Source organism: Taeniopygia guttata, chromosome 4 (assembly GCF_048771995.1).
Source record: "Taeniopygia guttata chromosome 4, bTaeGut7.mat, whole genome shotgun sequence".
In the NCBI taxonomy this organism is placed as follows: domain Eukaryota; kingdom Metazoa; phylum Chordata; class Aves; order Passeriformes; family Estrildidae; genus Taeniopygia; species Taeniopygia guttata.
Genome location: NC_133028.1, coordinates 29,338,951 through 29,358,380, shown reverse-complemented (window position 1 = coordinate 29,358,380; position 19,430 = coordinate 29,338,951). Strand labels below are relative to the sequence as shown.

Here is a 19,430-nt window from a genome sequence, read left to right as displayed (position 1 = left end):
TAGAAAGTCTGTCAGTCAGCAGCAGCAAATAAATAAGCAAAAGCAGCATCCCTTACACTCTATATTTCCATGTAAGCCTGCTGATTTACAGTTATTCGAAGTAAGCACCATACAAGTGTACTTGGGCAGATTAATTCTTTTGATTAAAGCACCTCTAGGTAAGCTGTGTTAAGACTTTTTTTTGGAAGAAGTAAAGCTAATTAATTTAGCTGTTATTAGAACACATAAAGCTTTTAAACTATTGATAACTTGAAGCTCTTAAACATATTTCTTAAATTAGGTGGTTTCTTTCCCTCAAAGAGAAATACTTTTAATTAAGAAAACAAAAGATGAAATCATAGCCAGTATAACCTCTACAGCAAGCACACAAGTTTTTAACCAGGTGAAGGGTTTCCTTTCTTACTTTAGAAAAACAACTATATCACTTAAAGAAGGCACAGCTCTTACATGCCACAGGTGATAGGTACATCCAGTAATGCTTGTGGGACACAAGTATTAAGTGTAGACAGAAGAAAAGTTTTATTGCAAATGAACTGATTTTAATGTATAAGTGTACCTTCCACAAAGAAGGTACATTCCAAAAAAAAAATCCAGAAAGTTTTTTTTTTGTTTTAGCTTTGTTCATTTATCCTACTCTTCTTTATGTACATTCGTGTACATAATGGCAGTATTAACAAACATCTTTACCCAACAAAATAAGTTCATGACATTGCCCAGTAACACGAAACCAAAAGCAATTCATCCCAATGTTTTTTCTTCATTGTACCTCTAAACTGAGGAGCCTGAAATACAGTTTTCTTTGTTTTGTTCTAAACTAACATCAGTCAACAGATTAAAAGATTAATCTCTCCACAGGAGTACATATAATTCTTCAGAACACACTGGAAAAAGAGACTGACAGTTCAAATTCCTAAAAATTTCTTGCCATCTCAGTTCACTTTGTTTTCCAGTGTTAATTTCTTTAATCTAGTTTCTTATATATAACTTCTACTATTTATCAATGTAAAGAAAAAAAATCAGTGAAGTCCTCCAACCTGAGGGGACCATGAGAAATATATAGAAAATAACAAAAATAATGCCAGGATGAACTGTGTAACTATGACATTCTTCAGTCAGTCCTACATTTCTTTCAGTGTCCTTGGGAACTACTTCATGTTTCTATCCCCTTCTGCATCTAAATGCTCCTTTCCTTTTAAACCATTGCCCACAGTCAACAAACTCATATTCAGGCTAATGCCTACAGGGTTATGTTGGAGTGCTGGTAGTATTAGTGCTTCCACAGGCAACTTGTTTTCCTTCGTGGAAAGGTAGCCAGTGTTCTTACCACTGAAGCCATGGAAATGACTCCTTACTACATAAATTCAGGCAAAAGATTGGCATCAGCATTTTTCTACCCCTAAATTAAAGTATCAAGCAATTTTCTATTTTATTAAAGTGTTTGTATCATATTACAATTGGGGTGTAATATATCTGAATATATACTAATATATATTGTGCCCTCCCTGATCTTTTTAATCAAAATAATATGCTAAGGTTACATTCACAGTTTCACAAAGGGGAATAAATTATAATATTTTCACAGCTATAATCTACATCTCAAACACACACACAGAAACCACATGAAGGGATAACATCAGAAGACAGACTGGCTGCTGGAGGAAAATAGAGACAGACAATGAAGATGAAGAGTGGAGCTGCTGTCTTCAATTTTGCCTGCAAATGCACGGAGCCCATAAAGCTGCTGAGTCATAGAGAATAAACAGTGAAAAAGGAAAAATGGGGGAGGTTTACTCTGTCAGTTAATAAAGATAACTTGCAGGTCATATGTTTGAAAATATTTATACTAAAAAAATTCGTGTAATAAGCTTCTACAAAGAGGTAGAGTTCAATAACAGTACAGTTAAGAAAAAAAAGAGCCTAAATTAACACAGCTACTGTCAACTAGACTTGCTTAAGTTTAATACTTGCTTATAATACTTAATTGTTAATTCTTTGCATAGACTGAGCCTTAAAAATGAACACACAAACATACATACAAATGCAATATATTATTCATCAGCTTTTCCCAATAGAATTAGTATTTCAATGTCTTTACCTTGTAGACAAAGCACAGAGGGATCCCACTGCTACAACATATTTAGCAGGACCCCATCCAACATATTCAAATGCTACTGGCAGAGGACTTTTCTCATCTAGCAGATAGTATGGCATCATAAGTGTCAGTGCAGCTGAAACCAAGCAATAGGCCATGAAGCAGACAAGTAGGGACACCACAATTCCTATGGGTATGGCTTTCTGAGGATTCTTGACCTCTTCTCCTGAAAAAAGAAAAAGAAAATGCCCCACCAAAAATTCATACTGATTTTCCCCTTCAGCTTTAAGAGATAACATCAAATGTTTGATGTCAATCAAACCAAACATCAAAGACAAATCACTTGTTAATCTAAGTCATGACAATCGTATCTGTAATAGAAGTTTTAAAAACCTGAGTAAAATAAACTGAGACACACAGAACAGAACTTGGTATTTTGTTGTCAGAAAATAGTGGTAAATTAAAGGTCATAAAATACATTTTATATGCAGAGTATTCCAAGCCCATAATTTTTAGTTATTTACCTACACTTTCAATGTACTCAATGTACTCATTCCCTATCAGCCATTGGGAACGAGACCTTATTCAGAGAACAACGAGCTGGTGATTAGCATTATTTGAGCAGGTGAGAAACATTATTTGAGCAGAAAAATTGTATACTAAGCCCTTTCCAGACTTAGAAAGCATCAATCATTTCTTTACAACAGGAATTAAATAAGTAGAACCTCCTCCTTCTTCCCAGAAAGATAGCTATGTTCAGGAATGAACTTAGACTCATTCTACATTGACTGAAAGAGCTTTGGAAGAAAGCAAAGTAAGAAGAGTAGACAGAGTATTATATTGTTTGTGGTTCTTTGGGTTTTTTTTGCAAAAATATCCCCATGTTAAACATATATACACACACATATAAATACTATACCAGTTGTTGCAATGCAGTCAAATCCAACAAAAGCATAAAAACAGGTTGCAGCACCAGCCAATGTTCCTGTGAAACCATATGGAATAAAGCCACCACTCCCATACATACTTGTCACATTTTCATAGGATGAGCGGTTCCTATAAAGAACAAAAATACAGCAGAAAGAAATTTTTTTCCCCTCATTATTGGTAGGATAAATACATGCATCCTCCTACCCTAGAACTCTGAAAAGAAGTGTTTAAGGGTTCTTATCATGATAGAGATCTGCTTTACAAAACTGCATGAGATGCATTTTTATGTCCAAGCTTGTAAGAAAGAGAAAAATAACAGCAAAAGAAAGAATGTCCCAATCAAGCAACTATCATCTTACTTGCTTTGAAGTTTGTGACAAAACATATTAAAACATTAACAGTGTTTATTATAATGAAGTATGTGTAAGAAAAAACTGCTTGAAATATGAGAAAGTAAATATATTTTTTAAAATTACTCTGTTACTGCAGTAAAGTTTCTGAGATATTCTTCACTTATATTCCAGTTGTCAGGTTCACCTTTCACAAAACCAGAAATAATAACGAAGACCAGGACCAAGATGTTAATAGCAGTGAAAATCCTATTCACCCATGCAGACTCCTTCACTCCAAAAGATAAAAGACCTGTAAAATAAAAATATTTTATAGATGTGAATGGCCCATTATACTGTTAAAATGGCATTTAAACAAGGGATACATGTAAAAGAAGGTATGTGTGTGTGTATATAAATATATGCAGTACCTTGAATAATACTGAAAAAGCCTCACTAGATTAAAAAAAAAAAAATCACAAACTTACTAGACTTTTTAACAGCACAACAATAGGCAAATATATTTGAAACCACAAAAGAGAAAGCTTCTTTAAGTATTTAAAAGTATTTTTGGCAATGGCTACTTTTTACTCCTTTGAGATGCCAATCCATATCTCTGTTTTATGCCATGGAGTAAATAGCTACAAGAATTCTATGCTTCATAAAAACAGATTGGTAGAATATATTCCTTACAGAAGAATTCTCTGTTAGATTAAGAAAAGAAGCACAATTATTAAATTAACAATGTAATTGATTTACTCTACATTTTTCAGGGCACATCCATCACAGTAATTCCCATTTCCTAGTTCATTAATAACAGCTTTAAAAGAAATGCACACCTCATGCTTGTAACACTGATGCATAGAGGTTCTAGAAAAGTCAGATACCAAACACACATGGCTTTAGATTACATTTAAACAATCTGAAAGTTATTCCATTGGGATTCTACTTTATCATTAGATTTTTAACACTTTTAAGTGTTAGAGTGTTAGCAGTTTAATGGAACAGGCAGTGAGCAGATCAGGAAAAATTAAATACATCTGGAAAATTTTCACAAGTCCTTTGTGATCTAACCATTTCCACTAATATCACATACACACTCTCCCTCATTATTTAGAGATTAAGTCTGAAAATTTTAAGCCTCTCAAAATAATGTTTAAAAAGTTTCTGACTCTTCTAATGAGGTATTTGCTATCTTATCAGAACACAGAAATTATCTTATGAGCTGCTCAGGTTTTCTTTACCAATGTCATTTTTATTGAAATAGATGTATGCTTTCTTCAGCCCAGTTTTTCCCAAAAAGGCAATGTCTCAATCAGCCTAATGCAGCGTGAATCCTAGTTTGTGCATTTTTAAAGTCCTTTCCTTATCAAAAAACCAAACCAAAACAGAACAAAAAAACCAAACCCCACATAAAAATAAACCCAAAAACCCCCAAAAATTAAACAAACAATACCCAAAAATAACACACCAAAAAAACCCAAATAAAACCAAAAAAGCCCAAACCCCAGATTTCTGTGTACTTGTCTTTGTGCTTAGCACATAACATTTTCTGTAAAACATCACCTGCTACTCCTATGACTCAGCTTTACACAGCTCACAATCCAATTACTGTATCATGCTCGGCACACACAGTCCTGAGCCATCCCCACTGCCCCTCCTTTCAGCAATAGGGAATTCCACCCAATTCAGTCACTGGGGGTTTGGCTTCTTATCAGACACCTAGAGAGGCAATTTGCAGCACAAATGTAAAAGGAGTGAAGAAGGAATGATGGTAGGGATGAAAAGACAGGACACAAATGAAAACACAGTAGCAGTGACGAACAGGGGAAACATTTCCCCTTTATTCAAGAACCTCTAATTCTCATGTTCTGAAGAAGCAATGGCAGTGGAGAAAGCATAAAAGATGTCAGTGTCTAAACTAGGACAGTGTATTTTGGTTTGTGGAGTTTCAGTGCTCTGCTTTTCAGGGTGTTATTTTTTTGTCTCCTTTATTTGGAAGAGGTGAAACTGAAAGGTCTGCTTAAGTTATATTCCACATTAATTCCCAACCCTCCTGAGGATGTAAGGGTCTGAACTGGTCCTACAGGCAATTCTGAGCCAAAAATGTGCCAGAAGGCTGGACTAAATCTAGTCAAGCCAACTCCCAGATCTTCCTACGTACAGGAAGCCATTCTTTTATGTACAGAGACCTAATAAATCTTCAGATGCACTGGTCATTCATTCTAGCAGTAGGTAGAACAAAAATGTTTTCCTGTGCCAAAAAAAAAAAAAAAAAAAAAAAAAATCCACTTAGAACAAGAGAACCAAAGAACAGGTTTTTTTAATATATATATATATATATATATAACTTAGTTTCACTTTCCAGACAAGAAAAGCTTCTGCTTTTGACAAGTGTATGAGATATGGGTAAGACCTCTACTGAATATTGAAATGCTTCTAGTATTGTCTGAAAACAAACTGCACACTTTAGAATACACTTCTGCTTCCTTCATTCCCAGTGGCACTAGTAACATTTCCATATGGTAAATAATTGTTACATGCAAATATGGAAATAAGTTGCAGTATTTTTGAGCTTTCTGATCCCTAAAATACCATGTAGCTAGTGTCAGGGTTTGTGATTTTAAAGCATGATACATGAGTAAAGACAAAAACAAGACTTGGAAGAGTAGACAGGAAAAGCATACTCAGTTGTCAAATTGGTCTGTTGGTCCATACAAGTTCCTTGGGGTGCCCTTTAGGTCAAGTAAACTCTAGGATAAACAACTGAAGACTTAAGAAGAGGAACGTTATTATATACCAAATAAGTGAACAATTTAGGTGGAATAACCCCCTTTACAAATGCCCACTACATGCTTAACCTCCAGGCCACTCTGAAGGCATTTATTGGTGATGGAGCCATGAAAACACAGAGAACTGTGTAATTTGCCTGTTACCAAAAGTCTGTATAATGGATTTAATAGAAAAAAACTACTGTCAAGAGATTAGTTCATGTCTCAGTCTCAAGAGAAGAGGGTGCATGTGAAAGTTTGGTTGTATACATTTAATTCACAGAGCATTGTGCCAGTACAGAATGTGGCTCTAAACTTTCTCAAGGTATTTTCAGTGCAATACCCTACAATTTAGCACTTTTAAGTGTAAAATATCACAACCACAATAAATTAAGCCATATATTTTCTTACCTGATAAAAGTAATATAAGGAGTACTGCAAAGAAGTCAGGATACTCTGCTAGCCCGGAGTAATTCATTTTGAAGTAAGCACTGAAGAAATGGCCAATCTGTTTTCCAAGAAGTTCATCAAAGGTGCCACTCCAGGCTCTTGCTACACTTGATGTACCTTCATAAAACACATGCATGTTTAGGGTTTTACATTCATACAGTGGGATACAGCTACCTCTACAGAAAAGGAAGCAAAACTATGCCTGTTGCTACTCGTATTTAAAGAAGCAGAGCCTGTGATGTCTATTTTGATGAAGAATTTTAATGTTTAAGAATTTTGCTTGTTAAATGGTAACAAGATTTTCTAGAACCAAAATATACAATTTTATGCCTCAAAGAGATTGCAGAAATTATTGCTGTGTCATTTATGCCTGATCCTGGAAGAAGCTTATTTCTAGCTATTTCTAATTTCTGTGACATATGTTAAACAATAAAAAGTAACAAAAGAAAGCACTTTAAGAAAGAACATAGAGGAAAGTTTGCCCACCTCTAAGCAAAGCAAAAAAAAAAAAAAAAAATTAATGGCAAGACATATGTTGCTAGAGTCTGTATTTAAAATTAAGACTCTCTGTGGCAAAGAGTGCATGGCCAAATAGAATTTGGCCAATCTTATTTGTATAACTCTCCTCTCATGAAATACATTTTAATACAATACTGGAGAACATCAGTTTTGTAATGATCTGAGTAACCATCTTGTAGGTACACATCTAAAGCTAGGTGTGTTCATACACAATATAATGGAAGTTTGGGACATATTCCTCTGGAATCCAAAAATGTTATCTCTGCTGAATCACTGAAATACCTGTTATACTATTTGCCACATAAATATTTATTTTATTCAAATCTGGTCAACTTTGTATTTGTTGGGATTACCTGATAGGACAGTGCTTAATTAGCACAATGATGTAGTAGCAAGTTAGTACTTAAACACCATGACTTTCCTGTAAGATTCTATAGTGGAGTCCCTGTAAATACCCTTACTGTATATATTAAAAAAAAAAAAAAAAAAAAAAGCTTATTGATGTTACTGAAATTATTTTTGCTGACCAAAGAAGGCAAATAGATCTTATTTATTCTTGTGCATCATGACAGAATTGTCTGACACAATCTTCCTACAAGGTATGTGGCTCATACATCACACGTTACAAAAATATCTTGCATAAAACCTGTTTGCAATGGTGATGCTCAGAAGCAAATAACCTAATCAAACTACTTTGGTTGTTTAATCTCAGAAGGAGTAAAAAGAAACAGTAGCTAAGTGTAGAGACAGAAAAGAAAAACAGCCCTAGATCTGTATCTTTTATCTGCTGCCTCGGTGTTTGTTCTTAAGCTTACCTATAATATAGGATAAAACGAGATTCCAGCCAGTGATAAAAGCCCACAGTTCACCTACTGTAACGTAAGTGTACAAATATGCAGAACCAGTCTTGGGAACACGAGCGCCAAACTCGGCGTAGCAGAGACCTGCCATCACAGATGCAATGGCAGCAATTAGGAAAGAAACAATGATGCTAGGTCCAGAATCGGATTTGGCCACTTCTCCAGCAAGGACATAAACACCAGCACCCAGGGTACTTCCTACTCCCAGGGCTATAAGGTCCAGTGTTGATAAGCATCGGCACAACTTCGTGTCCTCAAGACTTTCACCGCCAATGTTTTTCTTCCGCACCAGACACTGAATAAAGGACAGAGCTGTTCCACACGGCAACATGGTGGATGTAGAGCTCTGAAATAAAGGAAATTCCAGTATGCAAAAGGTAGTGCAGACTCTGGTGAAAAACAATGGGAAAAATAATTTACATAAAGAACTGTAATCACATCTACGTGTTTTGTGACGTTAAATAAGAAGACATGTGCTGTTTCCCCCGGAAATAAATTAGGGATACACTATTCCTAAGTTTATATGTAGCACTTATGTCCCCAGGGAAAGAGATCCATTATCTTTAGGTTTATTACATTGCTATAAAAAAGAAGAAACTGTTTATAATTATCTGCTAATGGCCACTTCATAACCACTTCTAAAACAGAAACAGCTTATTATCTCATATATCATAGAGCCTTTTAAGATAAGGATCAACACCAATATAAATAAGGGGGTTTGGGATCTAAAACTAAGACTATAAACAGCAAAAGTTTGAAGTAGATTATTTTGAGAGTGCCAATTCAATATCCTTTTGTCTTCAAATACATAGCTTTTGCCTTTAGAATTTGCTTCAGTAAGAACTGCTTCAAAGCAGATTAAAATAGAGTTTCTACTCTCTCACACAACAGTTTCTCAGATCTAATTATCCTTATAATAAATCTTTCATATCTCTGCCTAGCAATCAGCTAACAAAACCTAACGGGCTAACTGCTCACTCATCCCACGCCAGCTGCAGTTCTTCAATATTCTCAGTGTCCATCACAGTGTGGGATGTGATCAGCTCTAGCACACAAGCTCAGTTTCTGTGACCAGCCTGGTCCTGGAGGCCAGCAGGTGGGCAGTGCTTCTCTGGCCTGTGATATGGGTGCCTGCTAGGAGCAGCAGTGATCCAGCTTCCCAACTAAAACAAATGGCCACTGAGAGTCCAAAGCATTTGCTTGGCAGGGAGGACATGGCATCCCACAGAAAATAATATTTTAAAGATGCAACATTAATGTACAAGTTCTGTCTTCATGTATTTGTTTGGATTGTATTGTTGATGGCTGAGAGTTCGGTAAGACTCAAGCAATAACATCTGCCATCGTCCAAAACTGGTGTTAGTCTTTGCATATCTATATATTTATACTCTGCTCACGCTTTGTTAAGTGGAACCCTCCTGGGAATTGAAAATCTATTTAATTTAGATGAAGATATTCTGCTGGTTTATTTCTTCCTGGTCTGTATCAGTTTCTAGAACAGTAAAGGACATTTCTACTCACACTAGTTCAATTCACTAACAGCGATGACTTCGTGTGAAGATGGATGGCTCAATCAACAGTGCTTGATCCTAAAGAGTCAGAAGCAGAGAGTATCAGGAACTCTGCCATCCCTATACAAGATTGCTTGGAGGAAAAAAAAATCGAACAGAGAAGAGAAATAACATTTTCACTCTATTCCTGTAATAGCTACTCAAGGACACTCAAACATGCCACTTCTGCCTTCAAAGAGCACACTTAAGAAAAAAGGTCTCTATTCCCTTTTAAGTAAAGGGAATTTGACAATGGGTAATGAATGGAATTGAATAGCTTTGGACCTTAATCCCCTCAGAAAGGTGACAGGTGGCCCAGGACAGTGGGAGGAGGCAGCCAGGCAAGTTTCCAAAGTTCTGCTGCAATTAGGCAGTCCTGTCAGCACACCAGGTTCCCAGAGACAAGAATCTGCCCATGGTACATAGACTTACTCACTATGAGGATTTAATCAGTTACAGAACTCAGGTGATATTCATGTTGGCAGAGATCCACAACATCTTCTAAGGGAATTAGCACTGAACTGTTCAGGCAAAATTCCCTGTTGTGTCTCCTGAGCTCTTCAGGAAGAGCAGCCTTTCTTTGAGCCTGAGGCTGAGGCACTCCACTCCCACACAGACAGGTTTATTTTTCCTGGGCTGCACTTAGAAAAAATATTCTGAGACCACTTTTTTTTCCCCCTAATGACAGTTCTGAAGCTGTAGCAACCACTTAGGATGTCATATTAACATGCTTATTAATCTGCAACCCATGTGACAGGCAACAACACTCTTGTGACTCCATGTTCTTCACCTTAAAAATTTCAATGTTGCAGAAGCATAGCATTTTTAAAGGAATTATTTCTCTCTCCCCCTAGATAATATTTAATTTCATAATTCATTAACAGGAAAAAATACTCTGGCAGATCTTGTTCTCAGACCACTAAGGAATTTCCAAGACTCTCGTTATTTAAATGGCATTTCAGACTGTTTTGCTTCTCATTTAGGACAAGAAGTCCTGAAAATTGTAAATGGCTGATTTATTGCAGTGCCAGTAAGCGATATTATATTATAGTTATCTCTGCTATTATATGTCAATATCTCTGGATGTTGTGGTTTTCTCTGCTGAGAAGGAATCTCTATGGCAAAATAGGAGTTTTTCTGCTTATGATTTCTGCTTCTTGGGGAGAGGAAGGATGCTAGTTCTTGCTAGCCACAAGCCAGTAAAAGACACCTCTTCTGACAGAAACCCGGCCTTTTTTCTGTAGCCTTTAGAAAATGAAGCGCAACCAAAGACAAAGTTCAGTATACAAATTTTGGTCTGTAGAGGGAAAAAAAACTACATGTCATGTGCATGGCAAACTTCTCTTTTTAAGTATAGCCATCCTAACACGGACTTGACAAACACATGTCCTTTTACAAGCACTGGAATCCAGCACACCTTCCACAGTTTCCTACACTTAGTATGCCTAAACTCATAGCAAGAAATGTCTGAACCCTGCTTCACAACTTCTATTGCTGCGTGCCAAGTGCAGGACTGTACCTCAGGCATGGCCTCCTTTCAGATTTGGCTGAGACACTCCAAGACTTCATACTTGATAACACAGTGCAGCAGGAAGAGCTGATGAGCTTACAAAGCTATTTGGCTTCACACAGGACCAAATGACATATCTATGAGGTGATAAGTGCCCTCAGAAATAACTGGCAAGTGTAATGTAAAGCAGATCCTTTAATGCATGACCCCTGCAAGAAAACAGCCTGAGCAATGGCTCACTGCTGACGTGTGCTGACTCACAAGCAGTTCATCAGAACACTGAGGCAGAGCATATCTCATGCTAAAATACAAACCTACAGGAGCAAAGAAGGTAACAGCTGGATGTGCCTTTTGGTGGCAGCATTGTCCTAGACAAGCTTATACTGACCACCGCCATGCACTCTTATAAAGAGTCTTATTCCTGCAGACTCACAGATCTTATTCCTGAGTTTGGTCAAATACCAGTTTTCTGCTGATCTTTATGGCAGAGAGGAATACGAAGTAGGGTAAATGAGCACATTAAAAATTATCTCTCCTACTTTTCGACTAGCACGTTTCAGTATTTTCCTAACTGCTCCTTTATTCTTCCTCCTTTCCCTGCTGCAGTCTCACCCTGCCTCATCCTAGCACACGACTGTGGGCTCTGCTTCATCTTGGCCTCTACTGGCGTGAGCTCTGCCAGTGCTGGCCTGGACCCCTGCTGAATCTTGGGCTGCACAGCTGAGAAGCTGCACCCCTTGGGAAAGGGGGTTTTTGGTAATTACAGTGGGTAATCAATCAAGAAGGAAGAGAGTGCTTTTGAGACTTCTCTGGTGCACCTGTTCTACATTTCTTGGAGCAGAGTTGGATGGATACCTGCCTGCCTTTGAACAGCAGTGTTAAGCATGTTGCCTGCAAGGACCACCAGTCAGGGTGGGCCGTATTGTTCATGCAGTTTAAACAGAGAAAATATTGAATCCTTATCTTATACAGAGTTTAAACATAGGCAATGCGTTATAAGAAACCACAAAGGAAAAACCCCTTGCACTCACCAACAGTATGCAGTTATTTCTAATTAAGGTGTGGAGACAACCTGATTAGTGTCTCATGCAATCTAAACTGCGCTAGGCTCCTCTTTGAATTCTGCTTTACAGAGAATGCTGCGCCACAAGGAAAGCAAGTTTCACTTTGTCACAAGCAAACTGCGAAGTTTGTTACCAACGTTGGCACGCTCCTTTGGCTGCACACAACATGGCTGCACCTGTGCTGGGGCACTGCACTCCTGAAGGCTCGTTGGAACAAGTTTTAATTTAGCTTCAGGTTACGCTATAAACACCAAACACACCTTCAGCAGTGCTTTAAAAAAGGCAGGGCTCAGTTCAACTGCCTTAGACTTGAGAAGCAATGACCAGCCCTTATGGACACTTCCTCCTTCCTTGAGCAAATTCTTAGAGAGAACTGCTAAGCTAGCCACACTACAGTTTAGTTTTACCCCTTCAACCATCTCCAACAAAGATACAGGCAGGAGAGGACAACATAATTTAGACAGGAAAGGAACTTGACAGGTTTATCTAACAGGGTGAGGAAAAAACAAAACAAAACAAAACAAAACAAAACAAAACAAAACGTTCTTATGTCTGGCGGACTTTCACAGTATTTGTCAGAATACCTGAATAAACAGGTATTTCTCCAATTCCTTTTGTTTTTTATTGTGTTGGTTAATTTTTTTCTCTACGGCATCTGCTAATAAAAAATCATCTTAATTTCAGACTCTCCTGGCCAATTGTAAACCAGATCACTTACGGCTTGTCCACTATACACATGAATGCCAGTCCAAGAAGATGAGCTCAGCCTTACAATTCATACCAGCTTTTTGATCAGGTGGATAATTAGGAACATTTAATCTGTTGTTAGCCCTCTTCTGTCAGGAAATGTCTGGTGTCAAAAAATTTGTAACTAAAAACACAATGCAAGGGACAAAGTCTCTATCTGCAAAGATAATATTAATATTTAAACCTTCTTTAACTACTTCACAGTCATATAAAATCTACCATTTCTGCAAAGTATTTTTCATGTAAAAATAATCTAACCTAGCCTCCTATCCCACACAAAGTTAAAAAAATATGTGGATATTGGAGCAAAAAAAGTAACTTAGATCTTGTGCCAGTTATTTTATTTCCATTAAAATAACATTATAATTTGATTGTCTCATACATGGTTTAAGTTAGTACATATTAAACCCAAACTACACAAGGGAAAATCCAAAGTTTTGCTGTAGTTGCCATTCAAGTTCTCCCACAAAATTTTCCATTAAAATTTTTTACAAAAAAACCCATAAAAATCTCATATGGAAAGCAAATGTTATAAAGCAATATGAAACCTCTAAAAATTTTAGAACTGCTGAGATTTATGTTTAATGATTTTTGAAGCCAAAATAAAATAAAGATATTTTACTCAAAAATATTCTGTTGAGCTAGGATTATATAATATACTATTAATTTTAGATGCAGTAGTTAAGCATTTTAAACAACATAGCAATTAAGGATAAAATACTCAAATAAGTTTGTAACATATTGAAAATGGGAAAATATAAATATATGCTGGTTAATACAGATTAATGTAGCATATTTTTTCAGCCTCATTTTTCCTTAAAAATTAATTATAAGAAATGCATTTAAGAAAATTTTATGCTTTTTTTCCTATGTAGCATTATTCAAAATTGTAGTATTACATTTATTAAATCTTGTGTAATAATATATAAAAGTAAGACCTTGTGAAATAATGCAAGGAAAAGAATACAGAGATGAAGTAAAATTAGGTATAGTCTATGATTTGTGTGTGTGTACACACATGCACAGCCAATACACTATTTTTCTGCAAGTGTCCTAAAAATTTATGTGGTGCCCAAGACTTTCACAAAACTCCTAATGGCTTGAAATATTTAAAGTAGCATATTTCAATAATAAACCATAAAACTGAAAAGCAGCACCTGTAACAGAAGTATAATGTGTAAAAGGGATAAGCAAAGCAAGTTTTATAATTCAAAAAGTAGAAACACCTTCTAGTCAGACTGGGAAAGAAAATATAACTGCATCTTCTATATTTTTACACAGAATCTTTACCAAAGACAGAATAATGGTGTCATGTAAACAAACGGCATACCACAGCTCTTGCTACTCAAACAGCACATATGTTAAAGGCAGTGTTTCCGAAGATAACCTAGGCTGCTTTCAGGTTACTTCTTTCAGCAGTAAACTTCATTACTAACCTGATTCAGAGCAACTTCTGCTGGGCAAATTTCTGCTCCTCTTACTCAGTCCCGAACTCCTGCTGTCATAAATGGAAGAGTAATGACTTTAAGTGATTTTATTAAAAGACTTGCTTTAAAAGCCAGCTGCAGATGGTGTGGGAGCCCTCAGTGTTGAGGGGTGGAGGCTTGGTAGCCCAGGTGATTGGAGGGCTGAGCTGGTCTCCTATTTGCCCAACCAAGAGGCAGGGAGGGAAGGAGGGAATCTCACTGGCATTCACATAAATTCTATCCACTCTTCATGTCTTCATGACACAAAACCCAACTAGAATGCCATTTCCTGCATTTAAAATGCCTATGCCGGGGAAAGTAGTCACACATCCTGAAGGAAATGCATGGGGGAATCCCACTCTAATACCTTTCCATTGCCCTTGTGATAAACAAACTGGTTTTGAAGCATATTGAAGGATATTTTGCAATGTTTTGAAACCCAAGTAAATTTTAGAAGAATATACATAATTTTGAAAGTATTGCTGTTCCTAGAAGCAACACAGGAGGCAGTATATTTACAGAGATGGGTTAGAGCCCATTCTGTTGAACTGGGGTAGATGTATCATAGATGATCTTCTCCTTTATATGGCTTGAAATGAAAATGCTGAAGACTGGACTTAGAACAAGCCAAACATTCCCGTGACACAACCAATAAATAAACCTCAGTTTCTTAAAAATTAGCTTCCAGAATAAACCAAAGTCCAATGTATAATTTACAGCTCTATTTTTATTACAATGACATACAACCCCACTCCAAACATGTAGTAGTATTTCCAGCCGGTATTGTTCACAGCATATTGTTTCTTTCTAAACACACATTTCAGTCACTTTATTTTTGTTCAGCTAACATAACATACCCGTGCAGAGAAAAGTGCTATGCTTCTCATCATTAAAAGGTCTTTCCTAGGAAAATATGTAGAAAAACACATTGTGTGGCAGCCCTTTGCAATTTTCTCTCAGCTTTTACTTTTCCTTTAGTGTAAAGTCTGCCAGTGCTCCAGAAGCAGAGCACTTTTTGCTTCATCAATAGCCCTATTTCCTGTAAGGGAAGAATACAAGCTTTCCTCAGCTCTCCAAGATTCAAGGAGAAATGCATCCAAGAAAGTGTGCTTCACAAGGATGGGCTGTGTTTCAAGACCAGGAGTCCAGCTCACATTAGCCAAGCCAATTACCATCTTACAGGCAAAAACACATTAAGAGAAAAGGGTTTTTTTGCTGAAGGTCTGCTGATGACAGTGCTAATGCTTCTCCTCATGTTGACCTCATCCTTGTTAAAGACAAACTTTATCTCTTTCACAGTTAATACACAGTCAGAAGATAGAAACAAGAAGTTATGCTACAGGTTAGGTTTCTTGTGCAGAAATGCATGACAATCACTTCTAAGGAACATCACTCTGACCTGTGACAATATCTAGCCATTTTTTTATCAAACTAGCACTCTCTAACAATTCCATGAGTGGCTCAACAATTACTCCAGTGAATAAGACTCTGAAACTCTCTGAGCAATCTCTGACATTGCTCTGGTCATCTGCACAGTAAAGAACTTCTTCATATTTAGCTAGAACTTCCTGTGCATCGTTTTCTGCCCATGGCCTCTTGTCTTGTTGCTTATCTCCTATCTGCGATAACAATTCATCCCTGGCTGCACCAGTACACTTATGGATCATTACCATGAAAGGGCTGGGCTGCTTTGGTTTGTCTGACTTTCTAAAACTTAATCATGAGAACAGTAGCACACAGAAACTACACTGCTAAAGGCATTCAAAGCAAGACCCCTCCTGGCTCCCAGTCAAGAGACAGGGAGAAATAAAGTGGCTTACATCTGTCCCACACTGACCTAGCGCACTGTGGGGTAAATCAGTATATGCCCATTATGCAGTGTTTGAATCAAAGGTCCCATGGACAGACACGCAGACATAGTTTCGGGTGTGTTTTCAGTAACACATGCTTGAAACTACAAGAAGATCATATTGCCACCCAGCAAAGGTTATTTTTGTATATTCAGCTGAGAGGTGTATTTGTGGCTGAGGGTGTGTGACAAAGCAGCATGAGAAAGATAGATGATCAGAAAGGGCCAGGTCTAGTGTGGGATGTCAGATGTGCTGCTCGTTGGACAAAACTGAGCAGACAAAGTGCTGTCTGGTGTCAGCTTCCTCTATAGCATACCCAGCTTCTCTCTTGGAGGAGATTGTTTTTTTCTTGTGAATACCACAGTTTCTCTCCAGGAAAGAGCTGTGGTAGATCCACTTTCTGGCTCCCAGTTTCTTTCCAGTTACAAATCCATCTGTGTTTAGACCAACATCATTAAGTTCTGACTTCAGAGACTTTTCTGCTCCTTAGCAACGATATCACTTGGATTAATCTAAAAAGCCTCATCCAAGACTTCTCTGATTTACATACCCCAAGGACTTTTGTAGCACATTCTTTGCATTAAAAAGTTGATCAGGAATTCTCTTCTTACCAGGAAGCGGTTGACCATATTACAGGGAATGAACTGAAGGACAAAATTATTTTATTTTATTTTCCTATGGAAGGCTCCTTTTAAGACTTTCCCTTAGAGTATGAACATATTTTTATACAGTTACACAGAAATTAATCTCAGGGGATTTTGATTTTACAAAAAAACCCAAACAAATAATTTTGAACCTTGCACAAACTGAAACACAGTTCTCAAATGCCCAAATGACAAAGTGTTTAAAAGCTTCTCTGTTGTTGATTCTGAGTTGTCTCACAGGCACAGCCTCACAGCCAGGGACCAAAAATCTGAGTTTTACATAACTAGACATGTTAACTGTGCACATGGATATATCCATGTGCTTGCCCATATAACTCACCAAAGTTAAACATGAACAAAAGTGCTTGCAGGCCTGGGCTTTAGTGAACCATGGCAATCTTTCCACTTTGCAACCAACTGTAACAAACTCACCTTTTGTCATGCACAATGAAAAATAAGCACAACATGTATTGTACACTTTGTGCAGCTCTGATGGGTTATGAGAAGATGTACTGGTATTCATAAGAGGATTCATCAAGTAGCCAGCAAGAAACTTTTCAAGAAAAAGTAATTACATTTTAGTGGTTCTGACTTGTAGTTCTGAGAATAAAAATCCAGTGCAATCTTTGTGCTAATCTACACAAGATAATCATAAACATTCAAGAGAGAAAGAATTTTTATCAAACTCAACAGTAGTGTAGGCTGTCTCTATAATTTTATGACAGGATCATTTCTGAAGTGAATAAATTATAATTCAACACATTTTAAAGGACTTCCTATTTATTGAAACAAAAATATATTTATTTTAGGTTGCTTCTCGTGGTTTAAGCAGATTACTGAAACTAGTTCCTACAAAATATTGTACAAATTAAAATAAAATTATCATTTACCGAGTCCCTCAAATTTTCTTTTTTCCGTTTGTATTTAGTTTGTACTTACAAATCCTGAACTTCTCTAAAAGAAATTTAATACAATTTTAAAAAACAAATACATACTACTAGACCAATCCAGGAAGGAAGAATAAACTGAAATCCTGCATGTAGCAGGAAGAGGGCCTACATTAGCACAAATTCCAGTTAGTTTTTTAATCCAGGAATAAGTAATTTAACCTAATACTAAGCTTGTACCGAACAGCTACTAGCTGCCGTTTGCTGAATTCCAAATATTCCCAGGGGTCTAAAGGAAATTTTTGTAGTGCTGACTCACATGCTGCCCCTAAGTCTAAAATCAGATGTTTTGAGAAGGAAACTAACTATTTAAAGCCATACTATCTCTAAAAAAAAATCCACACATACTTTTTTGGCCTTCAATAGAGGATAAATATAGATAGGAAATTTAGATTAAAAAGTTTGTAGTATATACAAAGAAAAACCAAGAAAATCACAGTTAAAACTAAGACTTGAACTGAAAATAAACTATGATGCTATGTCTTGCCAAAACTGAAATGATTCTCTTTTGCATCTCCCTGGACATCCGGCAAAGGTGTGTCAGATGCAGCTCCACACTGCAGCTTGAGAAGGAGCAGGAGAAGGCTCCTTCCCAAGGCTTCCACCAGCCAGCTGAAGCATGAGAACACTTCTCCCTCAGAGGCAGGAAGCTACAAACAGGCTTTCAATAAGAGCAAGGAGAAAGATCTAACAGAAAACAAACTGTTAAGGCATGGTGGATTTTTTGCGGTGTAAGCTATTGGGTAACACCTTATTCGGCTTTTTTTATAAGCCTGTTTGAACTTACAACATATTGGACTGAAGCAAATGTTAAAAAAAAAAGTATTCAACTTCTGACAACAGTCCATGTTTGAGCCAAATGTGTGATTGCACAGCTAAAGGCCACTTAGGTAGGTAATTAGGTACATTTTATAGAAATCATCCCAGACTATGAAGATTCAACTGACATTTAAAACTAGCATTTGATGTCAAAAAAGACAAAACAGCAAGCTTTTTTCCCCCAAAAATGAGGCCCTGGCTTAATAATTATTAAAAATTCTATTATAATGTATGGAGATAATAGCTTTTTAGTTGTTTTGCACGTGCTTCATTTATAACTTTTTAAGGTCACTCTGTTCTAGTTATCGCTTTCTTCACTACCAGAATTAACCAACTGAAAGTTTATTTCCCAATCATTCTATAATATAGGACTTCCATTGGCTTACTGTTGTTCGCCCCAGCTAATCAATCTCTTTCCTCAGTTTAAAATCCTTACTTTGATTTTTTATTGCTGGATTATATGTGAGGGTGGGGTTTTTTTTATTTTATTTTTCTTTAAAAATTTTTCAACTGGAAAGGCTAAAAATTATCTTTTTCCCTGTATCAAAAAGGGAAATCTTTCCAGTTACTAAACATTTTTTCCTATAAAAAACAATTTTGTCCAGAAAATTTCTATTAACTCCATTCCTACTTAACAATCATTTTCCTTTCTGGAAAATGATGCGAAGGTTGCTTTTTCCAATGACTCTTTTTAATCAGTAACAGAGCTTTACCTTTCACCCCATGGTTACCAAGTTTTCAGTAACAACCTCTTGTGTAAGACACAAGCAAAAGCCTTTCAGAAAGCAACATCAGATCAATTCCCTGTATTCTGTTCTGTTAAAAACCTGACAGAACCAAAAAATAAAACTCTGAAAAACTAGTAGAGATATATTTACAAAT

At 36.7% G+C, this 19,430-nt stretch overlaps 1 protein-coding gene across 11 annotated transcripts in view; it reads right to left on the bottom strand.

The window, feature by feature from the left end:
- Window positions 1–19,430, bottom strand: part of SLC7A2 (solute carrier family 7 member 2) — a 51,876-nt gene that overhangs the window by 12,192 nt on the left and 20,254 nt on the right. Inside the window, exons 2-8 of one of the 11 annotated variants that reach the window (XM_072928234.1) lie at window positions 14,259–14,320; window positions 9,473–9,595; window positions 7,907–8,340; window positions 6,534–6,689; window positions 3,499–3,664; window positions 3,012–3,148; window positions 2,096–2,318 (exon numbers count right to left, since the gene is read on the bottom strand). In XM_072928234.1, the coding sequence (XP_072784335.1) occupies window positions 2,096–2,318; window positions 3,012–3,148; window positions 3,499–3,664; window positions 6,534–6,689; window positions 7,907–8,282 (1,058 nt within the window). In that variant the 5' untranslated portion in view covers window positions 8,283–8,340; window positions 9,473–9,595; window positions 14,259–14,320. Of the gene's footprint in view, window positions 1–2,095; window positions 2,319–3,011; window positions 3,149–3,498; window positions 3,665–6,533; window positions 6,690–7,906; window positions 8,341–9,472; window positions 9,596–14,258; window positions 14,567–19,430 lie in introns of those variants that run through there. The other 10 variants (XM_072928233.1, XM_072928241.1, XM_072928236.1 and 7 more) reach the window with 10 other exon arrangements.